This window comes from Molossus molossus, unplaced genomic scaffold (assembly GCF_014108415.1).
Source record: "Molossus molossus isolate mMolMol1 unplaced genomic scaffold, mMolMol1.p scaffold_m16_p_19, whole genome shotgun sequence".
In the NCBI taxonomy this organism is placed as follows: Eukaryota; Metazoa; Chordata; class Mammalia; order Chiroptera; family Molossidae; genus Molossus; species Molossus molossus.
This window is the reverse complement of record NW_023425354.1, coordinates 37,059,083-37,072,409: the sequence shown is the minus strand read 5'-3', so window position 1 is coordinate 37,072,409 and position 13,327 is coordinate 37,059,083. Positions and strand designations below refer to the sequence as shown.

The 13,327-nt window shown below is 39.9% G+C and overlaps 1 protein-coding gene across 8 annotated transcripts in view; it reads left to right on the top strand.

Annotated features, from left to right (window-relative positions):
- The window catches only part of RHOT1 (ras homolog family member T1), a 65,287-nt gene that overhangs the window by 11,970 nt on the left and 39,990 nt on the right, over window positions 1–13,327 (top strand). For all 8 annotated transcript variants that reach the window (XM_036267989.1, XM_036267987.1, XM_036267986.1 and 5 more), the window contains exons 2-3: window positions 8,457–8,515; window positions 10,713–10,794. In XM_036267989.1, coding sequence (XP_036123882.1) covers window positions 8,457–8,515; window positions 10,713–10,794 — 141 coding nt within the window. The remainder of the gene's footprint in view (window positions 1–8,456; window positions 8,516–10,712; window positions 10,795–13,327) is intronic.

The following is a 13,327-nucleotide window of genomic DNA, read 5'->3' as shown; positions in this document are numbered from 1 at the left end:
CCCAAGGATTTTTTTTTTCCATTGATTTTTAGAGACAGTGGAAGGGAGGGAGGAAGAGAGGGAAGGAGGGAAGGAGGGAGGAAGAAAAGGAAGGAGGGAGGGAGGGAGGGAAGCGGGGGGAGAGAGAGAGAGAGAGAGAGAGAGAGGGAGAAACATTGATGTGAGAGAGAGACATGGATTGGTTGCCTCCCGAATGTGCCCTGACAGGTGCTCAGGCCAATGCTCTAACCAATGGGCCACATGGTCCAGGGCCCAACAGATTTTGAAGCTCTGTGCCAGGAACTGGGGATAAGGAACAGGTGCATTCTTTATTATATCATACCTTCCTTTAATATTATTTGAAATTGCAACATTGATTTTTACTAGAAACAAGTTGAACAAAATAATTTTAGATTTTTTTTTTTATTGCCTCAGCATTTACCTACTATTTGCAGCTCTTTAATCGCTCTTAAGAAAAGCTTTGAAAGGGAAAGTTCCAGAATCTTCAGGTGGTGGGCTAATGTCCCAAATGGCAGTGCTGAAGCTATAGCAATACTGTTGTGTTCGGGCAAGGTGAAATCAAATGAAATTGTTGATTCAGTCTGGTTGAGGTCCTTCTTCCATTCTATAACATCAGGAAAATTTGATTCTTGTCCAAGTGTTTTAAAATACATGGTTATTGTGATAATGTAAATTCAAACATGTTAAGTATGTATCTTATATTCATGACAGTTTGATGTAAGTTATATGGCACAGAAATAGTTCCAAGGAGGAAGGGGCGGGCTATAGGAGCCCTGGGATGTCAATAGGGATGAGGTAGAATTTGAGATGTCCTTGAGAGATGGTTAATATTTGGAGAAGTAGAGGGGAGAGAGGAAATGGTATTTTAAGTGAAGAAAAAAAAAATAACAACTATGTGAGGAGGCAGGAATCATTATGGCTTGTTTGTACTTGTGCAGAGCAGAATGGCCTATTTGAGCAAATTGTGTATGTGGGGAATAGTGGGAAATGAGATTAACCAGATGAGCTGTGGTAAATTATGTATGATTTTCAAGGGCCAGTGGAATAGTTCCACCTTGATGTGAGAGTGAAGGAAGGCTTTTCTTGACCAGGAGAGTTACAGAATGAAAAGAATGTGTGAGAAACATGGACTGGGATTTGTACTGTTGATAGATTAATGAGAGGAGAGATTGGAGAAGAGGGTAGAAAGTTGGGAACTGGGAGGTGTTTCAGTAAAAGTACCGTTGGGAAAAGTGGGAAATGAGAAGAAGAAATTAATGTTAAAAATTTCAAAGGAAAATTGGACAGAAAATTTGAATACAGAGGAAGAGTGAATCAAGATGGCTGCAGGTTTTGAAGTTTTGCTTTTTATCCTGATTTGTAGAAGGTGTTCTTTATTGGTGAAAAATGTATAAATCTGTTGGAATATAATCTCCATGAAAGTTTTAAAAGTAGGGAAGACCTTGACGAATGCTCTCTCCAGCACCTGGAAGTGTCTGGCATAGAGAAGTACTCAAGAAATATCTGTTGAAGGGATGAAATCCTGCGTTTTACATGTCAACCTTTAGGCAAATTTCAGCTGCCATCTGTAAATTTAGAATACGCCAATTTTGACTACCAAATATGACTAAAAATAGTACTTGTTGACCTTTATCTAATAGCAAAAATTATGTTTATTTTAGAAAATTGGGAAAATATGGAAAAGCACAAAGAAGAAAGTTACAATCACATTTACTTCAGAAATGACCACTGTCGGTGTATATATCCTCCCAGGTTTTTTTTTTTTTTTCTATGCAAATACATGTTTTAGTAAAATGGGATCATATTGTACATGCTGATTTATACCTACATATATATCATTTTAAAAGTAAATTGGAACCATTTGAGCTTCCAAATAGTGACAGTAACAGACTATAAACCATAGAATAATTCATGAGACCATGCTAATATGAATCAGAAGGGAAGTATTTTCTCCCATCCAAGTACTAACCAGGCCCGACCCTGCTTAGCTTCCGAGATCAGACAAGATCGGGCGCGTTCAGGGTGGTATGGCCGTAGACGGGAAGTATTTTCTTACAGTAGAATTCAAAGTAATATTGAAGGTTTGATAGAAATAGAAAATTTCACGCAAGACTCATGAATGGCTGCTAAAACCAGTGAGCAAAAGTTTGATGAGAAACAGCATATTTACATAGTCCCAAAGTATCTCTTCGTAAGATACTTAGTAATTACCAAAGGAAAAATAATAACTTTGTAGTGGAGAAAGGGGCAGACACTACCTCCTCCAAGTGATGACAGCTAACATCACCAGTAATGGTACAAAGTTGACATCATCTCCCTTCTGCTGTGATAAAAAAGGGTACAGTGTTACTTCTGGGGTATTCCTGCCAAAAATCTGAAACCTGAGATTAATCATGAGATAACATCATACAAACCCAATTGAGGGATAGTCTACAAATCAAATGGCTTGTATTCAAAAAGTTGAGGTCATGAAAGATAAATAAGATTGAGGAACTCTTCTAGATTAAAGGAGACTAAAGAGACATGTCAACAGAATGCAATATTTGATCCTGGACAGAAAAACAAAGATTTTTCTTTTCTATAAAGGATAATAGTGGGACAAATGTGAGATGTGATGGAAGTCTGTAGATTAGATGATAGTATTGTACTAGTGTTAATTTCCTGATCTTGACAGTACACTGTGGTTATGTAAGAGAATGATCTTGCTTTTAGGAAATGTATACTAAAGTGCTTAAGCATAAAAGGTCATCATGTCTGCAGTTTACTCTGAAATGGTGTAAAAAATTTTTTAAGTATGTATATTTTGAGAGAGAATGATAATGCAAATATAGTTAAATGTTAACATATATGGAATTTGGTTATAGAACAGACCTAACTCTTTTGTACTATTTTTGCAGTTTTTCTGTATGGAATTTTCTCTCTCCTTTTTTTTTTTTTCCCCTCACCTGAGGATATTTTTCCATTTTATGTTCAGATAGAGTGGGAGGGAGAGAGAGGAAGAGAGAGAGAGAGAGAAACATCGGCGTGAAAGGGACACATCGAGTGGCCCCACCACCACCACCACCCAACCAGGGGCCGGAGGGGGGGGGGTAAACTGCAACTGAGGCATGCGCCCTTAGCGGGAAACCGAACCTGGGTCTCTCTAGACCGCAGGCTGATGCTCCAACTGCTGAGCCAAACCGGCCAGGGCTGTATGAAATTTTCTCAAAATAAGTTTTTTTAAAAAAATTGAGTCAGAGCTGCTGAATTAGTCACCAGTGAATCAGGGAGTATTTTAATTAAGTAGTATTTGTGTATGCAGTGTTTGTTGCTTCAGGGGTCACAATTCCTTTTCTCTATTTTTAACTTGTGTTAACAGTATTTTTTAAAGTCTGGCTTAGGAGCCCTGGCCGGTTTGCTCAGAGGTTAGCGTGTTGGCCTACGGTCTGGAGAGACCTGGGTTCGGTTCCTGCTAAGGGCACGTACCTCGGTTGCAGTTTGTCCCTGGCCCTGGTTGGGTCGTGTGGGTGGCAGCCACTCGATGTGTCCATTTCACGTAAGTGTTTCTCTCTCTCTCTCTCCCTCCCACTCTATCTGAACAAAATATCAAAAAGTGTCCTCGGGTGAGGATAAAAAATGTCTGGCATAGGAAAGAGAGAGAACACTGGCTTAGCCACAAGGAGATGGGTTATCCTCTTAGGTGTGCAACTAATCTTTCAGTGAGACCTTGAGAAAATCACTCTCTCTGGGTCCCAGGTTCTTCATCTGAACACATTTTGCGGGGAGCTGGATAAGCTGACATCAATGACTAGGTTCTGTCAGTTCTGTGATGATGGGCTATGGATTCACTGACATGGTCGGAACTCAGTGACAGTGTTTCCTGTCAGCCACTTAGAAAAGTCCCAAGTGTTTTCACATAAGTCAATTGAAAAGAAGCGTGGAGATCAGAGCTAGAAGACACCTGTTAGACCATATAATGTGTCCTCCCACCAGCAGTACTCATTTGATCATAGCTCACACTCGAAGTTTTGACCAGCATTCTCCTTTCCAGACATTTGTTATTTTTGCAGAGACTTGACTTGTGTTTTTAGTTCACCCTTTCTTTCTTTTTTACTTTTTTTTTTAATCTTTATTGTTGAACGTATTACAGATGTTCCTCATTTCCCCCCCACTCCCCACTCCCGTCCCCCTCCCGCCTTTCCCCGCACTTGTCTGTGTCCATTGGTTATGTACATATGCATATAAGTTCTTTGGTTTATTTCTTCCCACCCCCCAACTCCCTTCTCTTTGAGGTTTGTCAGTCTAGCAACCAATTTGTTCTTCTTAATCCCTTCACCTTTTTCACCCATTTCCCTAAACCCCCTCCCATCTGGCAACCAACAAAATGTTTTCTGTATCTATGAGAATGTTTCTGTTCTGCCTGTTCATTTTGTTTGTAGATTCCATTGTCAGTAGATATGTATTCATTGCCATTTTGTGTGTTCATATATTTTATCTTCAAAAAGACCCTTCAACATTTCATATAATAACGGTTTGGTGGTGATGAACTCCTTTAACTTTTTCTTGTCTGGGAAACTCTTTATATGGCCATCGATTCTAAATGACAGCTTTGCAGGATAGAGCAATCTTGGTTGTAGGTTCTTGCTTTTCATCACTCTGAATATTTCTTGCAACTCCCTTCTGGCCTGCAAAGTTTCTTTTGAGAAATCAGCTGGCAGGAACTCCTAACTGCTTTTCTCTTGCTGCTTTTAAGATTCTCTCTTTGTCTTGAACCTTTTGCATTTTGATGATGATATGTCTTGGTGTAAGCCTCTTGGGGTTCATCTTGTTTGGGACTCTGTGCTTCCTGGACTTGTATGTCTGTTTCCTTCCCCAAGTTAGGGAAGTTTTCTGCCATTACTGTTTCAAATAGGTTTTTGATTTCTTGTTCTCTCTCTTCTCCTTCTGGCATCCCCAAGATGCAAATGTTGGCACGCTTGAAGTTGTCCCAGAGGCTCCTTATACTATCCTCATTTTTTTGGATTCTTTTTTCTCTTTGCTGTTCTGATTGGGTGTTTTTTTGCTTCCTTATATTCCAAATCGATGGTTTGCTTCTTGGCTTTACCTACTCTACTATTAAATCTGTGTAAATTATTATTTATTTCAGTTAGTGCCTCCTTCATTTCTGACTGTGCATCCTTCATTTCTGACTGGTCCTTTTTTATGCTCTTGAGGCCCTTACTAAGCTTGCTGAGGTTCTCACTAAGTTCATAGAGCATCCTTATAAGCAGTGTTTTGAACTCAGCATCTGTTAGGTTGCTTATCTCCATTTCGCACGTAGTTCTTTTCCTGGGGTTCTGTTCTGTTCTTTCATTTGGGACCTGTTTCTTTGTCTCCTCATTTTGGCTGCCTCCCTGTGTTTGTTTCTGTATATTACTTAATGTGAGGTATGGGGCTAGCTGAGACCAGGTGCTGCTTATTTGAAAGGATTTAGGAAAACCTGAAGCAGGATCCAAGACAGGCCAATCCTGTGGTGAAGCAACTGGCAACAGCTTGGGTGGACCTGAAAGTTGGGTGGGGCGGGGCCTCAGGGAATCACCAGGGCGGGGCTACCAGTGTGAGCCAGGTTGCTGGAGTCCCAGATATGGTGGCTGTCTGCCGCCCCAGGGCAGGGCTCACCAAGGGAACAAAGGCCTCTGACAGCATGTCTGTCCTGGAGAAAGCCACCTCTCCAGCCCTCGCTCCAATGCCAAACAGCTCAGTTCTTCCCTGTATGTTTCTGGCGCCCCTCGAGCTGCCTTCCCCTCCAAACTTAGAGGGAAAGAGTCCAAGTAAGTTTGCGGGCGGGCCCTTTAAGAGGAGCTCCCTGGGGCTCCAGCCACCTCAGTCTCCCTGAGCCTCAGTTCCCGCTGGTTTTTCCAGCCAGAAGTTATGGGGACTTATCTTTCTGGCACTGGAACCCTGAGCGGGGGCCTGGTGTGGGACGGGGACCCCTCAGTCCTCAGAGAAGACCTTCCCAGCTGAGGTATCCTCCTGATTTTTATCCGCCACACGTGGGTGTGAGACCAGCCTGTCCGCCTCCGCCCCTCCTACCAGTCTTAGTGTGGCTGCTTCTTTAATTCCGTAGTTGTAGGACTTTCATTCAGCTGGATTTCAGGTGGTTTTGAATGATGATTGTTCTGTAGTGTAGTTGTAACTTTGATGTGGTTGTGCCTCGCCATCTTGACCAGAAGTCCCACCCTTTTTTTCTTTTAGACATTAAAAAAAATGACTATTCTTAGCTTTAAAATTATCTAGTTCTATTATATTTAGACTTTACTTTTGAAAACTGTAATTTGCTAGTATGGCAGAGATTAATAGACAGGTGACTGTTTTCTTCTAGAATAAAATAAGGATTTAGTTGATATGCAGTTGAATGTCTACGGGTAGTAATTGTATGATCAGAAAGTAATGGGAATGGAAGTCACATTTCAGAATGAAAATTAAGATTTTTTAAGTTTGTGCATTAAAAAAATTTGCTAGGTTAGAAAATGTAACAGGAAAGTTTCTTTGCTCTTACTAACCCTTGAAGTATGATACCCTAAAAAAGAAAGTATGTAAGGATGTACAGAAATAGACACTGACCTTCTCTTGGTAAGGATGTAAATTGGTTTATTCTTTTTTGAAGGTAATTTAACAATATCTATTAAAAACATAAAAGATTGTGCATGCTAACTTAAGGTTCACTTCTAGAAATTTATCCTCTAGAAATAATCATTGTCGCATTGTTTTTTTTTTTTTTTTTTTTTAATCCTCACTGGAGGACATTTTTCCATTTTTTGTTCAGGTAGAGTGGGAGGGAGAGAGAGGAACAGACGGAGAGAGAGAAACATCGATGCGAAAGGAACACATCGAGTGGCTGCCACCCGCACGACCGACCAGGGCCGGGGACAAACCGCAACCGAGGTACGCGCCCTTAGCGGGAACCGAACCCGGGTCTCTCAGGACCGCAGGCCGACGCTCTAACCGCTGAGCCAAACTGGCCAGGGCATTGTCGCATTGTTTATAAAAGTGAAAACTTGGCCCTGGCCAGTTTGGCTCAGCGGTTAGAGTGGCCTGTGGACCAGAGAGTCCCGGGTTTGGTTCCTGCTAAGGGCACGTACCTTGGTTGCAGTTTGTCCCCAGCCCAGGTTGGGGTCATATGGGTGGCAGCCAACCGATCTGTCTCTCTCATGTTGATGTTTGTCTCTCTCTCTCCCTCCCGCTCTATCTGAAGATAAATGCAAAAATGTCCTCAGGTGAGGATTAAAAAAAAAAAAAGTGAAAACTTGAACAGTGTTCATTGTTAAATTATATTAATTATGACACATCATACAATGAATTCTTATGTAACTATCAAAAATAAGGTAGCAGGTTTTTAAAATATTAATATAAAATGGATTCATTGCTATTTTTAAAAATTGATAAAATATACAAAACATAATAATTTTTTTTTATCCTCACCCAAGGACACTTTTTGATATTTTGTTCAGATAGAGTGGGAGGGAGAGAGAGAAACATCGACATGAAAGGGACACATCAAGTGGTTGCCACCCGCACGACCCAATCAGGGCCGGGGACAAACTGCAACCTAGGTACGTGCCCTTAGCGGGAACCGAACCCAGGTCTCTCTGGACCACAGGCTGACGCTCTAACTGCTGAGCAATTGGGTTACATTCCCAATTTTGTGTAACCATTACCACTTTCTAGATTTAAAACTTTTTTTTAATCTTCACTTGAGGATATTTTTCTGTTGATTTTCAGATAGAGTGGAAGGGAGGGGGGGGAGAAGAGAGAGAGAGAGAGAGAGAAACATCAGTGTGAGAGAGGACATATCAGTTGGTTGCCTCCTACATGACCCCAACCAGGGCTGGGGAGCAAACCTGCAACCCAGGTGCGTGCCTTTGACCAGAAATCAAACCCAGGCCCCTTCTATCTGAGGGTCGACACTAACTGCTGAGGCAAACCAGCCAGGGCAGATCTAAAACTTTTTTTTTTATCATCCTCAACAAAAATTCTGTATCCATTAAATAATAAATGTCCCTTCCCCCCTCCCAGGAGGTTTATATAGTGACATGGACTACTGCTCAAATACATAACAGTAATAAAGGAAGGTTGCAGAATAGTATGAATACTATGATTCCACTGTGATAAATTGTTATAATATGTTAAAAATTACTATAATAAGTGTTGGGAAAATCTAGAAGACTGTCTATATTAAATTGTTAATGGGGGACATTATGGGAGAATTTTACTTTTATATAATGAATTTTGGTAATTTTTTGTTTTAAGCAATGAGTATGTACAGTATAACTTTTCTAAGCAGAAAGAAAAAGACATACTTTAAGTATTGTACTAAAACTTGGTAATTTAGATGCCTCTGATTTTAGCTAACAAATAATAGACTTTCTATGTGGTTGTTGAATTATGAGCTTATGAACCTGAACACTTTATTAAAGTAATTCTTTTTCTTTTTACAGCTAGAGTTGGGAAGACATCACTGATTATGTCTTTGGTCAGTGAAGAATTCCCAGAGGAGGTAAACATTTTGATTTCTATTTTTTAAATGTTTTAAGTTTATCAAAATTGAATTTAAAATGAAACAAACCCTGCCTTTTTTGCGTATGTTCCCTGACAGTTGTGGCTATTGAAAAGGCTTATATTATTTTACAAAACATCCCTGAAATATAGTGTTGGAGAAAGAATCACACAAGATCTGAGTTTACCTCCGTCCTTTGCATTTCCTACTTTTGACCTTGGCTAGAATAATTGTTACTTCTGTGCCTTATTTGTCTCATCTGTAAAATGGGAGCTGAAAGGGATATTAGATATCATCTAATCTGTATAAGCCTTTTTTTTTTCCTCCTGTGTAATTGTTTCTTAAAAATAATGTTACTCATAAGCCTAAAACATAAAACAGATGAGTATTCCTTTGGTTGAAGTTAGGGTGAAAGGTCTGGATTCCCACCTTCCTTCCACCTGACACCCTCTAGGCTTTGAGGCATTAGAACCACTAGGATTCTGACACACATATTTATAAACCTTTACTAATATCCACCTCCGTCATTTACAAATAGGGAAACACATTCATTCTGCCTTTGCCTATCCCAGAGGATTGTTGTGGGTCTCATATGAGATAAGCTTTATAATGGGAATGCTTACCAAAAGTAAGGTGGTTTTGTTATTACTGGCAATATATTTACATTTTGGAAGTTCCAGTGTGAGGGATTGCTGGTTAAGGCTTTGTATAAAGTCAGGATATTGTTATGGGGAATGGGATAAATGCAAATGTGATGAAAATTATTATTATTGTTTCTCTTTTCACAACGCAGGTGTTATTAGTGCCACAGTTTACATTCCCCCCCACCCCTCCCTTTTAACTCTTGTTTAGTCAGGAATATCTGTATAATTTCAATATTCAGACAGTAATATACTGTATGATGTGATAGTGTTTTCAACAGTGGCCATATGACCATTCGTTGTTTCTTTTGCTTTTTTTTGTTAAATGAGATGGTTATATAACTGACTACTTCATTTATGAAATTAAGTGTATATTCATGCGTGGTTTATGGAATTAGCACCATTCATTATGATCACTCAGGATGGAATGCCTAAAAGTCTTCTATGAGAGTTTAACTTAGTTTAGAATTGTCATTTTATCATAGTCCTCTTGGGTGTGAATAGGGATTTTTAATTGATTAAAAAATCATCCAGTCTTTCTAAAAAACGGGATCATTAAGCATAAGGCTTATTATGTAGCCAGTCATTTATCTTCTAGAAGAAATGAATTTTGATAATTTATTGTTTTATTTGAGGATTGTTTTAGATTAACATAGTCTCTCATTTGGAGAGTATCTTTTTTTTCCCAAACATGTTTTCTTTTTTTCTCTCCATTGATTTTTTTAAAAAGAAAGGAAGAGAGAGGAAGAGAGAGATGGAAACAGCGATGAGAGAACATCAGTTGGCCACCTCCTGCCTGCGCCCCACTGGGGATTTGGCTTACAACCTGGGCATGTGCCCCTGACCTGACACCAAACTGGCGACCTCCTGGTGCATGGGTTGATGCTCAACCACTGAGCCACACCGGCCGGGCTTATAGAGTATCTTAAGCCTTCAACAAAATGGAATGAAAACAGTGTATTTAAAAAATCTAATGTTTGCCCTGGCCTATGTTGTTCAGTGGTTAGAGTGTTGCCCCGCACACTGAAGGGTAGTGGGTTCGATTCCCAGTCAAGGGCACATACCTTGGTTGCAGGTTTGATCCCTGTCCCCAGTTGGGGCATGTGCAGGAGGCAACCAGTTGATGTGTGTCTCTCATATCGATGTTTCTCCCCACTCTCACACCCACCCCCATCTTCCACTCTTTCTAAAAATCAGTGGAAAAAAATATCCTCTGGTAAGGATTATTAACAACAACAAAAAATCTAATGTTTAAAACACCAAATTAATTTAAGTACTGTTTTTAGGCTGTATCAGATCTGGCATATTCTTATATGTCCTGTGCCCACACAGGTAGAAATTTGCTTTTTTTTTTTATAAAGTGGTTTGTCATATAACTTGAATATATATTTGCATCTGTAGTGAAGCACAAAAATAAGCATTTAAAAGTACAACAAATACCTGTAAGAATATGTATGGATGAAGGGGGCTAATATATAGATGTTTACATAATCTATTAACAAGGTTGATAATATCCAAAGGTTTTTTTTCTTTTCTATATTTGTTTTCAAATGAAGGTTCCTCCCCGGGCAGAAGAAATCACCATTCCAGCTGATGTCACCCCTGAGAGAGTTCCAACACACATTGTGGATTACTCAGGTAATGAACGACCTATTAACCTATTGCAGGTGAAGCTGTAGGGTTAATTCAGTAGTACCCCAAAAAAGGTACTTACTGAGCTTTAAAATATGTTAAACAGGGCTGGTCCTTTTTCTCTAGCAGTAAATGATCACTTACTATTCTTGTTTCATTTATATTTTTCTGCCAACCCCCACCCCAGACCCACCTGAGGCCTCCATCTTTTAGTTCTCTGTCCGTAATTTACTATGTTGGGTTCCATAATAATGGAAAGGAAGGAAGATGGTAAATGACAAGAAGTAGATAAATCCTGCTGGGATTGCCATATTTGCAGAGTTCTGTGTTAATGTTGTTATCAGGCATGCTCTGATAATTTGGAAAGAGTTCTGAACTGGAGAATTTGTTGAATTCTAAATTTGTTTTAATTTTTCAGCCTTTGTCCCAAATAAAATAATAGTTAAGACAGTTGTCAGATTGCTTACAGTATATGATCATTGAAGCACATCTGTATTGCATTTAATAATTTAAATTTTTTCTACACACCACTGCTTGCTTTTTAATCTTTAAATTATTTTGCTTTGTTCTGAGACTTTTTTTTTAATCCTCACCCAAGGACATTTTTCCATTTATTTTCAGGCAGAGTGGGAGAGAGAGAGAGAGAGACATATCTATGTGAGAGAGATACATCGATTGGTTACCTTTTGCATGATGACCCCGACCAGGGCCGGGGACCAGAGGTACATGCCGTTGACTAGAATCAAACCTGCGACTCTTTGGTTCACAGGCAGACGCTCTAATCACTGAGCCAAACTGGCAAGGGCTCTGGGACTTTTTTTAAAAGAGTCACTTGTAACATGTACCACTATGATGGGTGATGTTGACAATTGGGGAAGCTCTGTGGAGACAGGAAGTGTATGGAAAACCTCTGTACTCTTCACTCAGTTTTCTTTTGAACCTAAAACTGGTCTAAACAATAAAATCTATTTTTAAAAATGGGTATATCTATATTGGTAATACTTGTTTTGCTAAACTGGTATTTCATATAGCCTGAAAAGGAAATACTAGTACTGTGCAGTCCAAAACATGTGGCTGGTCTGCAGTGAAGTGAGCTCTCAGTGTCAAGTACATGGAGTTAGAAGACTTAGTGTGAAACATGAATGCACAGTAGCTCACTAGTGATTTTTCTGAGTATGTATTAAAATTTTAATATTTTTGATATTTTGGGTTAAATACAAGAGTATTTTTACCTGTTGCTTTTTACTTTTCTTAACGTGACTACTAGAAAAATTTTAATTACATATATATGCTTACATTATATTTCTATTGAACAGCACTGTACTATTTTAGGAGCTGAGGGTGGTTGGATGCTTTCTACTGCAGTCTTATAACTAGCTTTATTTATAGAATTATTCTTTTTATTTATTTATTTATTTATTTTATCCTCACCCGAGGATATTTTTCCATTTTTTGTACAGATAGAGTGGGAGGGAGGGAGAGGAAGGGAGAGAGAGAGAGAAACATCGACGTGAAGGGACACATCGAGTGGCTGCTACCCGCACGACCAACCAGGACCGGGGACAAACTGCAACCGAGGTACGCACCCTTAGCGGGAACCGAACCCGGGTCTCTCCGGACCGCAGGCCCACGCTCTAACTGCTGAACCAAACTGGCCAGGGCGAATTATTTTTTTTTAATATGTGCAGCCATATAATTAGATTCACTTCAGTATTAGAATTATAGCCTTAACCCATTGATCACTCCACATATGAAAAGATATTAGAAGAGCACAAATCAGTTTCTCCTCCTCCTCTCTCCTTCCCCCTCTCTCCTCTTTCACTCCTCTACCACCTCCACTTCCTCTTCTTCCTCCACCTCACCGCCTCTCCCTCCACCTCTCTCCTCCCAACCCTTCGTGTCCCCTTCCTTTCTCCCAGCATTTCTCCTCTTCCTCTTTCTACCTCTCCCTTCATGCACAACTCCAATAAAAAAAGAAAAAGAAAAGCTATTAAAAATGGCCAATTATTGCCCTGGCCGGTTTGGCTCAGCGGTTAGAGCGTCGGCCTGCGGTCCGGAGAGACCCGGGTTCGGTTCCCGCTAAGGGCATGTACCTCGGTTGCAGTTTGTCCCCGGCCCTGGTCGGTCGTGCGGGTGGCAGCCACTCGATGTGTCCCTTCACGTCGATGTTTCTCTCTCTCTCTCCTTTCCTCTCTCTCCCTCCCACTCTATCTGTATAAAAAATGGAAAAATGTCCTCGGGAGAGGATAAAAAAATAAAAAATAAAAATGGCCAATTATTGAGCATAATAAAAGTGCAATTGAACTCATTAGTTTATGTATCAGAACTAACAGGCATTTTGGTGGGAAACATTTAATGTAAGACGGTCTGAATTAATGTCTGTAATGGCTTTGATCTTCATTTGTGTGATTCTTCATCTCTATATCATGCATATCTCGTGTACCTTGGGGTTATAGGCACATTCACCCATTAAGACCAGTTCTGGCCAGAGATACATGCTAGAGAGGGAATTCTTGACTCATCATTATCATGCTCTAGT